We start from the raw sequence: 14,901 nt of genomic DNA, 5'->3' as shown, positions 1-14,901 counted from the left end.
GTATATCTGGTAGCGTAGTGGTTACGAATCGGGCTGTGAACCTCAGGGTCAGCAGTTTGAAACTACCAGCTGTTCTGTGGGAGAAAGATGAGGTTTTCTGCACTCATAAAGATTTACAGCCTTGGAAACCCTGTACAGGGTCGCTATGAGTTGGAACTGATTCCACGACACATAACAACAAAAAATATATACACACACATACATTCATGCATACACTTTCTGATGTAGACTATTTCAGTGTTCTTTTGAGGTCAGCTTTCATTACTGATTATTTAGGATGAGCAAAAGGAAAATGTATTAAATGCAGCACTGATAAATGCTATCATTGATCTTTTATTCTAAAACTTTGACTGATGTTTTCATTTTCTTCCAGCACCCATAGCTGCAGGAACTGGCCCAAATTTTTCTCTCTCGGATTTGGAAAGTTCTTCATATTACAGCATGAGTCCAGGAGCAATGAGGAGGTCTTTACCGAGCACATCCTCTACCAGGTAATTTGATTAGCATCTCTTAAAGGGTATGCTTCATAGTTACACACACCTTAATTTTAACAGTGTTGCTATAGAGACACCAATGAAGTGTGGTCCGGCCCACAATGAAGTGTGGTCTGAACGTTCAGCCTCATTTGTGGGAAGGAACTGGGGGAGGAAATAGTAAAGGCAAATACACATGAAGCAAAAAAAAAATATGTATATCAAACTGTAAAAACCAGAGGACTAAATTTTGTGGTATGGGCTGTAGGTTAATGCGCTGGACTGCAAAGTTGGTTTGAACCACAAGGTCGGCAGTTCAAACTCACCAGATGCTCCTCAGAAACCCTGTACAGGGTCACTATGGGGCGGAACTGACTCGACAGCACTTAAAACAATAACATGAACTAATAACAACTGTGGTTATTGGTTGCTGACTATTGCAATAAAACTTTGCCTGGTCCTATGCCATCTTCAGTAATAGTTGAGATGGTTGAGTCCATTGTTAAAGCCACTGTACCAGTTATCTCATTGACGATTCCCCTTGCCTCCATGGCCCTCCACTTTACCAAATGTGATGATCTTCTGTAGTAATCTGCCCTTTCTGATGACATGGCTAAAGGAAGTGAGTCTGAATCTCAGATAATATTCAGTAACCCATAGGTTTTCATTGACTAGTTTCCTTCCTAGTCTGTTATAGTCTGGAAGCTTGGTTGAAAGCTGTTCACCATGTATAACCCTACCAGTACTTAAAATACTAATGGTGTAACCTCCTGCATCACAACCACATGCCACCCACCATGGCATGCTGAACTAAACAGATGGGTGGTGGTAAAAAAGAGTTAAAAGAAGGCTTTATCCAAAAAGAGTGGCTTGTGCTCAGCTATAAATGTTGGCTTGGGTTAATGCAATGGAAGGGAAAAGGAATGACATTCTGGATAGGTTGAAAATTGAGTAAAAATGTGGAAAAAGGATTGATGGTGAACATAGCAGGAGCTTAGAAAAGTGAGGACAAGACTTGACTAGAAAAAGGGACATGTGTTATGGCTTATTTGGCAGAAATTTGATGCAGGTAATCTCAATCCTAGTCCCCTATGCCCACAGCAAGCAGATATTGCAGAGCAATCCCAGCCCTTTTCCTGCAGAACCCCTAAAGCTCCCAGATATCTAGTCTATTGGAATTGGTTTAAGAAATAAAACTCCCCTTTATCTGGTAGCGTAGTGGTTACGAATCGGGCTGCGAACCTTAAGGTCAGTGGTTCGAAACTACCAGCCGCTCCGCGGGAGAAAGATGAGGCTTTCTACTCCCGTAAGGATTTACACCCTCGGAAACCCTGTACAGGGTCGCTATGGGTCGGCTCCGACTCGAAGGCACTTAACAACAACAACAACAGCAATCTTGATGTGAGACTGTAAAAATGGATGCAGTTACATCAGAAACGCCATTGCATTGGTAACATTTATAAACAATGAAGCTGGAAGAGCACTGCTTGCTAACAGTTCCAGGTCCTTAATCCCCTTGAAGCCTCAAAGCCAAAATCAAAATGAAGCACTTTCAAAGATCCTGTTGTCTCTAGAAAACCTGCACCAGAGAGAATAGGATTAGTCATTAAACTCACAATGGTCTTTCACAAATTGGCATTAGAACTGGACTGTGACAAGAAAAATGGTGCAAAACTATCTGAAATGTTTGCGTACTTTGCAGAAAAATGTTTGACAAAGATCTATCCCTCTTGAAGCAAGTATTGGAATCTTACGATTGAAAAGTAGCCAAATTATAGAAGTTTTCCTTGGTAGAGATCTACTCTTTCCTTACTTGATGTATTGGAGCCATCATGACTGTTTTTTAAATCAGTTTAGTCATTACTAAGTTCTTGAAGACAAATAAAGAAAGTCATTTCCTCAATATAACCACCAAATCCCACCATCATTTTTCATGTTGCTTTTGTTGTTAAGTGATTTCGAGTTGGTTCCAACTCATCGTGAGCCTGCATAGGGCTTATAGTAGAGACAAATCAGGAAAAAGAAAAAGTCTGAAATCCAAAATGTATTTAAAGCTGACGGTGAGATTGTGAAGTGTTAATAATTTTGAGAATTTCAAATGTTTGCTGATGGAAGGGACTTTTTGTGTAATTGTACTCAGTCAACATGAAAAAGCTTTGCAAATACTTGGGGACAATGATTCATTTGGAAGTTTATGTACTGTTGGCTTTTCATATGTGTGCTACCTATATACCATGTGCACCCAAACAGTGCTCCTCATCCTCAGCCCACTTACTTCTCCAGCTCTGTTTTCCGTCTTTTATTGCTGTTTGAGTGGGATGCTGGTTATTAATGTCATTTAAAAGGCTAGTGCCGCATTCATAGTCTGCAACCAACTAACTGTGATGAGAGAATTATAAACATCAGTAGATAATAATGCAGTAATATGTTTGTTTTTTCCTCATCAGGCTTTTCCTAGGATGATTTATATTAAAAAAAAAAAATATATATATATATATATATTCTTTAAATATATAGACTCAGCAGAATGATTTGTATACAAGTTAGGAAATGTGTCCAGAATATCCCATATTTACATAGAAAACATCAATCAATCAATTATTCAGGGGATATTGATCCATGTTGTGTTAATATGCCTTGGTCAGTTGTTTTGTGACTCTACATGCATGATCTCATAGTCCTCACAATAGTTTTGCAACATTTTCAGTGTTGCCATTTGTGTTGCTGCTATGTGCCATCGAGTCGGTTCTGATGCACAGTCACCTTGTATAGTGTTTCCAAGGTATCACATCAGGACTTCATTTAACCATGCAGAAACTCAAAGCTCACAGGAGTTATGTAACTTGCCCAAGGTTGTTGTTGTTGTTAAGTGCCATCAAGTTGGTTCCAACTCATAGCGACATTGGATAGGGTTTTTGAAGAGTGGCTGGTGCGTTTGAACTGCTGACTTTGTGGATCATTGCTTATCCTAGAGTATCCAAGGTTACCGACTTAGAAATGGCAGAGCTTTTAAGTTAAGCACTGGACTGCTAACTGCAAAGTCAGTAGTTCAAACCCACCTGCAACTGCTCCTTCATAAACCCTATACAGGGTCATTATATTTATAAACCTAGATGTGTCGGATATAAAAAACATAGTGTTTCCACACTGAATCCTTGTAGGAATGGGGCTAACTTGCTCCTTAAGGAATAATAATCTGTAAGACCCTAAAATAGAAATATCTATCATCTCTTGTTGGTTAAGTGCAGGTTGATTTGGATATAACTCATAATGACCCTGTATAGAATTCCCAAGGAGCAGCTGGTGGGTTTGAACTACCAGCCTCATGGCCAGCAGCACAATGCTGATCCTACAGAGCCACACCTAGCCTTTGCTATCTTGAATTGTTACCATCTTTGAGATACATACCTGTCCTGTTTCCCCTTCAGGACAGTAAGTTTCTTGAATGGTGTCTACTCCTTCTAGTTTAGCAACACTATTTATTAAGCACTGAAACTACTATCCTAGGCACTGTGGCTTTAAGGGGGTAGGGGGGAAGGGAGGAGCTTTGCAATCTAGTGGTGTGGTGACTGACAAGTAAATGAAAACTCTCAGGCTTCTAGACCTTGCACATGGTAGGGATTCAGCAAATAGATGAGCTAAGGTAATAGTTTTACTATAATATATAGATGGAATTGCTAGAAACATAGAAGAAATTGCACACACAAGATGAAGAGATGGCATGTCACACCTTAAAGAATATTTATCCTCCCTTAAAGTATGAATCTTATTGAAACTTTCCTATTTTCTGGAAGAATAGAACCAGTGTGTTAGAAAGCCAAGATCAAGAGACCAAAATCAATGGTTGGTTCACTTCTAAAAGCAAATGAAAATAATAAAATATAAAGGAGATTTACTTTAGCATTAACTGTAGGTACCATATTTCTTCGGGGTAAACATCTCCAAAGACCCAGAAAGGATAGTGTAAAAACTGGGATAAAATTTGTGTTTCTCACAAAATAACTTTATCAATAGGAACCAACTATCAATTCTGAGAAGTCAGCAAACTTTCTCTTGGAAGCCCTCTACCTTTCCTGCCTGGCATTCGGACGTCATTCAGTCCTCCATTTTTTTTCCTTCCTTCGTCCTATACCTCAGTCCTCCAGGCATTTATCTTGTATCAACCCTGAAAGTTCTTCCTTTCCACCTAAACTGTCAGATAATAACTACAGAGTCCTTTACTTCACAATTTAACAACTACATGGAAAGGGTGCCAAGGAAATCAGAAGGCTTTAAAAACTCAGAAAAATATTAATAATGGTAGCGTGAGCATCAGTTGAAAGGGGGTTAGGGTAGGATGCAACACAGTTACTCAGATTGCATGACGTCAGGGGAGTTTCCCTGGGGTGGGGCCTGCATCATCTTACATAAAAGAGACGTAAAACGAGAGACAAGGAAACAGAGGAGTGGGCCTCCGACCATCAAGAAAAAGAACCAAAAGTAGAGTTCATCCTTTGGACCTGGAGTCCCAGTACTGAGAAACTCCTAGCCCCAGGGGCAGATTGATGAAGGACCTTACCTCAGTATGACAAATAGAAAAATCCTAGTCCTATAGTTGAAGCCCTGAACTTGGATTTCTAGCCTTCTGGTGTGGCACTATAGGATAAGCTCTCAACTGCGTTGTCGGTTTGAACCACAAGGTCAATGGTTCAAATACACCAGCTGCTTCTCAGAAATCATATACAGGATTGCTGTGAGTCAGAACCTACTCCACAACACTTAAAAACAAACTACAAGCGTATAAATTTATGTTTTGTAAAGCTGTCACTTTCTAACTTTCTGTTCTAGCAAAACTAGATAACTAAGATGGAGTGGGATTGATGGACCATTAGGTATTTTTATTCCCAGCTGTTAAGGAAATGCCATACTGTTTTCCATGGTGACTATGCCATTTTACAATCCAATCAGCAGTATGTTCCAGTTCCCCCACATCCTCGCTAGCATTTATTGTTTTCTGGTTTTTTGATCATTTCCATTTTTTGCAGAAGTAAAGAATGGTATCTCATTATAGTATTGATTGGCTTTATATGGTAAGCAGTGGACTGCCAACAATAAAGTCTGTAGTTCAAGACTACCAGCCATTCTGTGGAAGGGAGATGAGGGCTTATGCTCCCGCAGAGATGCACAGCCTCAAAAACCCTATACAGGATGACTATGAGTTGAAACCAGCTCTAAGGCACTTAACAATAACAATGGCTAATTATCACAAACATCATGTAAGGAGTCTGCTTGAAAGTTCTCTTTAGCAAAAGTGTCTGTTCGTGTCCTTTGTCCATTTTTTAATTGGATTGCTTGTCTTTGTTTTGAATTATTAAAGTTTTCTGTTTATTTTAAAGATTAGACCTCTATCTGCTATGTTGTTGCCTAAGATTTTTTCCTCAGTATTTAGGTTCTCTTTTAACTTTCTGAAAAAGCATGGCACTAAACCATCCCTCTCCACAGCATGCTCTGTTTCCCACTTGGGTTCCATAATTCATTGCAGTGGGCACACAGAGCTCAGATACCATACTGTCAATTAAGGGGTTTGCTAGGGAAATTGACAGTTTGCAAGTCAGAACCAGAAAATGTTCTTTCAGTTCTTTCAGTCAGGATAGCCCCTCCTCAGCCATGCCCACAGGCCTCTCTCTGCCCCTGTAATGTTACCAAAGCTCTTTTAGTGCTGCTGATAAATGCCCACAGGACTCACCATTACACCACTAGAGTGCTTGGCTCTCATTCCATGGGTCAGCAAATCTAGCTCCTCAGTAAGCAAGCCTCTTGCCCCAAATCACTCAGCTTTACTTGCTCTATTAGCTGGGAATCCAAATTCTCTGTCTCATGCTCTGATTCTTGGTTCTGCTGCTGCTTCTCCTCGGCCACTTTTCCCAGTGTCACAGCTTTCTGTCCCTGGGACAAGGAGGTTTAAGGCACAGGGATAGCAGGGTCCAAAGAACATGCTCCACTCCTGGCTTTTCCATGAAGTTAGTGAGATACCCCCTCCTGCTACTGAGATGGCTCATTTTGTACTCATGCTGGAGTTTCAAGATTTTATCATTACAGTGAACTCTGTTAACATCCACAGCGGAAGCATGTCATCCTTATTAGTAGCTTCTCCCACCTTCTCTTACCCTGACCCATTTGGTGGAATTACAAAGGCATGACTAGAACAGACATATTAAATAATTCAATATACCACACTCTCTTACTAAAATCTTTTGATGAACATAAATATTTAATTTTAAAGAAGTCCCAGTTCTAATTGATCTTCTGTCACTCATGCACTTGTAGTTTTGTTTGATAGACTATTTATGCCAAAAATTAGGTTCCTTAGTTTTGACACTAGGTTACCTTCCAGGAACTATTTCATTTTGGTTTTAAAATTTAGGACTTTTGAAACATTTTGAGTTAGTTTGTGCGTGGTGTGAGGTATGGATCCTGATTCATTTTATTCTGCATGTGGATATCTAGTGTTTTGCCAGCACCATTTATTAAAAAGACTGTTTCTTCCCCCATTGAATGGACTTTGACCCATTGTTGAATATCAGATACCTGTAGATGGGACCCTCCACATTTTTATTTGCATAACTGCAGTAATCTCATAGTTGTCTCCTGCTGTTCCCTTTGCCTTCCCAAATACATCATCCACACAGCGTCCAAGTATAAATTTGCTAAGATATAATGTGGTTGTCACTCCCCTGCTTAAAGAGTTTCTGGAATTCTCCATTGTTTGTAGGCTAAAGTCCAGGCACCACTATCTTTTGTAACCTCCACCCCTCTCATCTTTCACTGCACCCCTCCATCAACTTCAGTCATACCGTACACCTGGCAGTTCTGTCTGTGAATGTACCACACTTTACTCCTTCCCTCAGGATGATGTTCAGAATATTTGATAGCCAGTATGACCTGGGTATCAGCAAGCAGAACAGATACTACCCTGCCCCAGTGCTGGGGCAAGGTCCTGCAAGGCTCCCTGATATACCATGTGTTATTACCCTTTAGTTTTAGGATCACGAATGTATTCTCAGGCAACGCTGGGGTGGCAAGATGTGAAGAAACGTGCAGGGCTTGAAAGCAGCAGGTTGTCAACTGTTGTAAAAGGGTACAAATAATGTCAGGACCTATCTACTTTTGTTGTTGTTGTTGCTGTTAGGTGGCATTGAGTCGGTACCAACTCATAGTGACCCTATGCAAACAAAATGAAACACTGCTGGTCCTGGGCCAAGCTAACAATTGTTGCTATACCTGAGCCCATTGATGCTGCCACTGTGCCAATCCATCTTATTGGGGGTCTTCCTCTTTTTCTCCAATGTTCCACTTTACCAAACATGAAAACTATGTCTGAAATATGAGAGACAAAAGTCTGGCCATCATGGCTTCCAGGGAACTTTCTGGCTGTATTTCTTCCAACACAGATTGGTTTGTTTTTCTGGCAGTTCATGGTACTTTTAATATTCTCCTCCAACACCACAACTCAAAGGCATCAATTCTTCTACGGTCTTCCTAATGCAAAGCGTCATTTGATTTCTTGACTGCTGTTTCCATGAATGTTGATGGTTGATCTGAGCAAAATAGTCTTTGACAGCTTCAATCTTTTCTCCATTGATATGGATGTTGTTTATTGGCCCAGTGCTGAGGATTTTCGTCATCTTTACATTGAGATGCAACCCATACTGCAGACTGTGGTCTTTGATCTTCATCAGTAGGTATTTTCAGTCCACTTCATTTTTAGCAAGCAAGGTTGTATCTACTTCTAGGAGAGATGATGAGACTTAAGATAAGCACAAAGCAAAACACTGGGAAGGGAAGGTCAGATACACCTGCACAGTCCAAACTTTTTACCAATTCTGGCACCAGCTTTCCTTGCCATGGCACTGTTTACTAGTCTGTTGGGTTTGGTAATTCACTGCAGTGGTCACACAGAACTCACAGACCATGCTTATAGTTAAGTGCTTTATTAAGGAACAGGTTGCAATTTGGGATCAGAATCGATAAGCTACAACTCAGTATCAGGAAACCTGCAGGTAAAATCCAGCAGAAAGAGAAGAGCAGATCCCTCCCTTCTTCAATGTAGGTCAGTTCTTAGCTCCTCTAGGCTGAACAAGCAGGCCGTTCTCTCTGCCGTGCACGCCCCCCTTAGCCATGCAGGCCTACCTTGGTACCCTGTCTGAGCACACCTTCTTCTCAGCACCCTGAGGAAACTGCCTCCAACCTCCATCTCGTCAGCCTCTCCACTGCTAACGGACCCAGCTGTTTAAAACAATTTGGTTCGTTCTTCCAGCAGCAAGCCTAGCAGTAGGTTTCTGCTCTCACTACTGGTTCTGCCACAGGGTCCCTTCTGGACCTGTCACTGCTGGCTCTGCTGCAGGGTCCCCTATAGCCCTCACCCCATGTCATAGATCTGTTAGGAGTCTCCTTGTCTCCTCCCTTTGCATCATCTCTCTTCTGTCTTCTCTCTGCCTTCTTCTTCCGGTCTACACACCTCTGTAAGGTTGGCTACATATATACACAAGCATATTCATTTCAAGGCATGGCCCTCCCACCAGAACCATGAACTGACCAATCTCTTAGTAGGCCACAGACACTTCATTTGCATTGTAAGCTAAAGTTAATTAATTTGCATAGTATATTGGCAAGATGCATACCAGTCATAGGGCAGGCTGCTTCTCAGGACCAGACAAAATGTATCAAAACACAAGTTGTTTACAGCTTACCCAGAAAATGTCAATCAACCTGCGCAAAAATAACCAACTCACTGGGGAAGAAAACTGGGGCAAAGGTAACTCCACAGGATTTAGGAAGAAAATCTCTCAAATTGTTTTCCCAAAGAAACAAGGCAAAAATCCATGTAAGAGAATTCATTTCATCACAGTTGGTAAAGGAAGAAGTATGTCAGTATATTGAAGCTCATGATAGTTGCCTTTGTGGTACACCAGTTGAATCACAGCCAGTTTCTGCCCTGTCTTTCTTTATTCCCTGTCTCCCTGAGATTCATACTTAAATAGGGCCTCAAACTTCTTTAAATTGGTTCAATCATGGTAGAGAAAGCACAACTAGAAGAGACACAAATTTTTAATTTTTTTTCAGATTTGGTAATCTGGAATAATAAACTGGCACAGAAAAAAAAAAATTACTGGTTAAAGTCCTGGAATGAGAGATTTGGAATGAGATCAGATTATTGGCAGGACTTCAGAGAGCTACATACATTCAAAGCAGTGTGGTCATCTGTCATCTTTGAACATGACACCTGTATTTCCAACTTTGCTCAAGGTCCTGTAGTCAGTAGCATCTGTCTCCCCTTATTTGCACTCCATTGTTTCTGTTCCTATGCTATTCCTTATAATCCAGATGTGATTCAGTTTAGAACACACCCTATACTCACAGAAATAACCCTGGTGGCACAGTGGGTTAAACACTAGCCTGCTAAGCCCAGAGTCAGTGGTTCAAACTCACCAGCCAGTTCTCAGAGAAGGAGGAGGCCTTCTATCTATTCCTGTAAAACCTTAGGGAGCAGTTCTGTTCTGTCCTAGAGGGTCACTGTGAGTCAGAATGGACTTGATTGCAGTGGGTTTTATACTAACAGGGTCTCCTCATTAACATAACAAAGGAAAACTCATTTCTAGTCAGTATTGTAGCCACAGTGCAAGGTCAATGGTTCAAACTCACCAACTCTTCAGAAACCCTATACAGCGTCACTATGAGTCAGAACTGACTCAATGACATTTAACAACAACAGCAATCCACAGATACAAGGACCTAGAGTTCCAACATATATTTTGGGGGATATAATTTAATTCATAAGGAGCTCTGGTAGCATAGTGGTTACAAATCCGGCTGTGAGCCGCAAGGTCAGCAGTTCGAAAGTACCAGCTATTCAGCGGGAGAAAGATGAGGCTTTCTGCTCCCATAAAGATTTACAGCCTCGGAAACCCTGTGTAGGGTCGCTATGAGTCAGAACCGACTCCATGGCACATAACAACAACAAATTTAATTCATAGTGATATTATCATTTCAGACAATTGGAATCAGAATAGTGGTAGTAGTTATTGTTGGTGGTATGCTGTGGAGTCGGTTCCAACCCTGTATAGGGTTTCCAGGCTGTAAATATTTATGGGAGTAGAAAGGCTCATCTTTCTCCCATGGAGCGGTTGGTAGATTCGAACTGTTGACTTTGTGACTAGCAGCCCAACTTCTAACCCACTGTGCTATCAGGGTTCCTTAGATTAAAAATGGTAGTATGTAACTTTTCACTTCTGAAATCTCAAGTTGGGCTTAAATATTCAGTCATACAACCAAAGGAAATTTATACATTCTGGAAGTTTCTTAACTATATCTCTCCAAAAAAGCAAAGAGCACTATCTGATGGAGTAGAGCTTCATTTTAGTTATTTGTGTATAAAAAAGGGTATTAACTCATCAGACTGCTCCTTTTCTACTCCCCTGGTTTTCACAGGGAGTCCTAGTGTGGCGCTGTGGGTTAATGCGCCAGACTGCAAAGCCATTTGAACTGCAAGGTTGGTGGTTCAAGCTCACCAGCTACTCCTTGGAAACCCTATACAGGGTTGCTATGGGTCAGAATAGACTCAACAGCATTCAACAACAACAATAGTTTTCACAGGGCAATACACTCCGTCCTCCAGATAAGCTCACTGTCTTCCTTTAGTGTCTAGAGAAGTACCTGGACTATGAGTACTGTAGCTATGTGGTAAATAATTTGTTCATTGAGCAAATTCAAGTTGAAGATGAGAAAACATGGCAAGAAAAAAAAAGAGAGAGAGAGAGAAAATTCAGGCTTTTCTTGAAAGATCATGAGCCTTGGTTTTTATCCATTCTGTGGTGCCCGTGGGGATTGAACTTCTGTTTAGGGGCATTGCCAATGGCCAGGTCCCAGCTACTGTCTGGGGAGACAGGAAACGTAGCTTATTGCTTGCCGTTTCAGGTGGAGGCAAGAGCAGAGCCAACCACCAGTTCCTCAAAGGAAAAAGGAACAGGATGTGGCGAAAGCAGCAGCTTGACTGACAATAAAAATCAAACCCAGACACTTGGAACAACACATACCCAAGACTGTGCTCCAGCTCCAGTGATTCACCAAACAGAACAAGAGCCTAAAATGAGTCCTAGAACTCCACAAAGTAGCCCAATTGCTTCCTTCCTTGGCTTGCTTTCAACCAGAGGTGCAATGTCCAAGAAAAAGGTGGTTTGGATCACTTTAAAGATTTACCCATTTGCTCTTTCAGCTCCACAAAGCGCCTCAAGTCTGTGGAGGATGAAATGGACAGTCCTGGTGAAGAGCCATTTTATACAGGCCAAGGACGCTCCCCAGGAAGTGGCAGTCAGTCAAGCGGATGGCATGAAGTAGAGCCAGGTAAGCAGGGTGGTAATGGGATGTGCCTAACATTGTACAGTTGAAATGTGTGTGAGATCCCATGAGGCGCATGCAAGTTAAGCATACAGCCCAGGGAAGTTTACTTTTGCAATATGAACACTGGTTTGTATTCTACTCTTTGTATTTTACTGCTTCATAAATAGAGCTCTGATAGCATAGTGAATCACGAGCGGGGCTGCAAACTGCAAGGTCAGCAGTTCGAGTCTACCAGTTGCTCTGCAGGAGAAAAATGAGGCTTTCTGCTTCTATAAAGATTTGTAGCCTTGAAATCCCATACGGGGTTGCTATGAGTGAGAAGCAACTATGTATGGCACACAACCATCACCACCTTCATAAAATGGTGACTGTGATAGTCCCAGTTCCAGCTGCTGTCAAGTTCATTGCAATTTATGGCAACCACATGTGTGTCAGAGTAGACCTGAGCTCTGTAGAGTTGTCAGTGGCTAGTTTTTTGCAAGGTACCTTTGGTACTTTTGATTAGCTGTTGAGTGTGTTATCGTGTGTACTACCCAGACATTTGTTGTTGTTATTAAGTGTTGTTGAGTCGGTTCTGACTCATAGAGACCCTGAATAAGTTTCTGAGGAGCAGCTTGTGAGTTTGAACTGCCGACCTTGTGGTTCACAATCCAGTACAGCACCATACCAGGAGTACACCTAGACAGTACTAACTAGCTTTTTAGTTTATTATCTTTTAACAATAATAATAATAATCTATCAAAATTTGCAAGTAAATTAATGTGTTTAAAAATAGAGTGGGTTCCCTGGGCTATATGCTTTATACCTGGACTTTTACAAAATGAGGATACTTTGCAAATTTTTTTCCTGTTACTATCATCATGATTTATATCCTTTTTAAAGGGGCTACTATCTTTATGTTCATCTCTACTAAACTAAGAACAAATGATACTGATGTGGCACTGTAAGGTTAAGCATTGAACGCTAAATAAAAAGCTCAAACTTACCAGCTACTCCTTGGAAATCCTGTACTGGATCACTATGAGTCGGAAACAAATGGACGGCACTTAACAACAACTTTCTAACTTTTAGGGGTACTCTAATCTTAACTCTGGAATCCTGGTGTGGCACTATAGGATAAGTACTTGACCACTAACTACAAGGTTGGCAGTGCAAACACCAGGCTCTCCTTGGAAAATCCTATGCAGGGTCGCTGTGAGTCGGAACCGACTCCAAGACATTTAACAATAACAACAGCAGTGGTCTTTGCTCTGGACTCTAAGGAGTGATGTGAGAAATTGGTATAGCAGAAGATTTGTGAAACCTTTTCAATGTATAGCATTCACAGGGATTAAAGGGAAGTCTTGTACAGTGCTTTCCCCAATATGCAAAGTCAACTGGGTACAGAAGGTAGAATGTGGGCTTTGGAATCAGTGTAATCCTGCCTCCAATTTCTGCTGGCTGTGAATTTTTGGCAAATTACCTAACTCCTCTAAATCTAAGTGTCCCATTCTTATAATTTGACAATAATAGTAGCACCTATTTCATTATTCTTGAGGATTAAATTAAGTAACTTACATAGCCAATCTATAAGGTGACATATATAACCCATCTAAGAATTATACCAATGAACTCCCGTTAAGAGCTTAGCTGTTTAAAAAAAAAGGTTGGTGGTTTGAACCTGACCAGAAGTATGAGTGTTCTGGAACATTTAATTGTGCTCATGAAGAATCTGTACATGGACCAAGAGGCAGTTGTTTGAACAGAACATGGAAACACTGAATGTTTCAAGATTAAGAAAAGTGTGTGACAGGGTTGTATTCTTGCACCATACTTATTCAACCTGTATGCTGAACAAGCAATCTGAGAAGCTGGGTTATATGAAGAAAAACGTGGCATCAGAATTGGAAGAAGACTCATAAACAACGTGTAATATGCAGATGATACAACCTTGCTTGCTGAAAGTGAAGAGGACTTAAAATATTTGCTGATGAAGATCAAAGAGCACAGCCTTCCGTATGGATTACATCTCAATGTAAAGAAAACAAAAATCCTCACCACTGGATCAATAAATAACATTCTTATCACTGGAGAAAAGATTGAAGTTGTCAAGGACTTCATTCTTCTTGGATCAACTATCAACACTCACAGAAGCAGCAGTCAAGAAATCAGACGACGTATTGTATTAGGCAAATCTGCTGCACAAGACCTTTTTAAAGAATTAAAGAGCAAAGATGTCAGCTTGAGGACTAAGGTGCACCTGACCCAAACCATGGTATTTTCAATAACCTCATATGCATGTGAAAGCTGAACAGTGAATAAGGAAGACTATAGAAGGATTGATGCTTTTGAGTTATAATGTTGAAGGAGAATATTGAAAGTGCCATGGGCTGCCAAAAGAACCAACAGATCTGTGTTGCAAAAAGTGCAGCCAGAATGCTCCTTGGAGGCCAAGATGGCCAAACTTCGTCTCTCATACATTAGACATATTGTCAGGAGGGACCAGTCACTGGAGAAGGATATCATGTTTGGTAAGGTTGAGGGTCAGAGAAAAAGAAGAAGACCCCCAATGAGATGGATTGGTCAAATGGCAGCATCGATGGACTCAAGCGTGGCAACAGTAGTGAGGTTGACCCAGGATCGGGCAGTGTTTCATTCTGCTGTGCATAAGGTCGGTATGAGTCGATGCCGACTCTATGACACCTAACAACAACAACATCAGCCCAGCTGGAGAAAGAGCCAATGACCTGCTCCTGTGAAGATTTCAGTCTAGAAAACCCTATGGGGCAGTTTTACTCTGTCACATCGAGATGCTGTGAGTTGAAATCATCTCAATAGCACTTAACAACAACAAAAATTATCTTTAATACATGTGACAAAATAAGGTTTCTGATGGATTGTCTTCCCCCACCCCCACCTCTGAGTAATTCCCTGCAAGAACAGACAAGCAGCAAGTAAATTTCCGTACCCCTTCATTTTTATATCTTAAACCCCCTCTTCTCCTTAACATATAGAAAGACAACCCTCAGAGGGTGTGATTATAAAGAAATTGCAAGAGGAAGGCATTTGGGAT

General features: G+C 41.0%; 1 protein-coding gene across 2 annotated transcripts in view; it reads left to right on the top strand.

The window, feature by feature from the left end:
• NFIA (nuclear factor I/A) overlaps window positions 1–14,901 on the top strand; it is a 505,904-nt gene that overhangs the window by 361,062 nt on the left and 129,941 nt on the right. For both annotated transcript variants that reach the window (XM_006862482.1, XM_006862483.1), the window contains exons 5-6: window positions 374–491; window positions 11,725–11,852. In XM_006862482.1, coding sequence (XP_006862544.1) covers window positions 374–491; window positions 11,725–11,852 — 246 coding nt within the window. The remainder of the gene's footprint in view (window positions 1–373; window positions 492–11,724; window positions 11,853–14,901) is intronic.

This window comes from Chrysochloris asiatica, unplaced genomic scaffold, assembly GCF_000296735.1.
Source record: "Chrysochloris asiatica unplaced genomic scaffold, ChrAsi1.0 scaffold00048, whole genome shotgun sequence".
NCBI classification, from domain to species: Eukaryota; Metazoa; Chordata; class Mammalia; order Afrosoricida; family Chrysochloridae; genus Chrysochloris; species Chrysochloris asiatica.
Note: the sequence above shows the minus strand (reverse complement) of the source record. Positions and strands in the feature narration are given on the sequence as shown.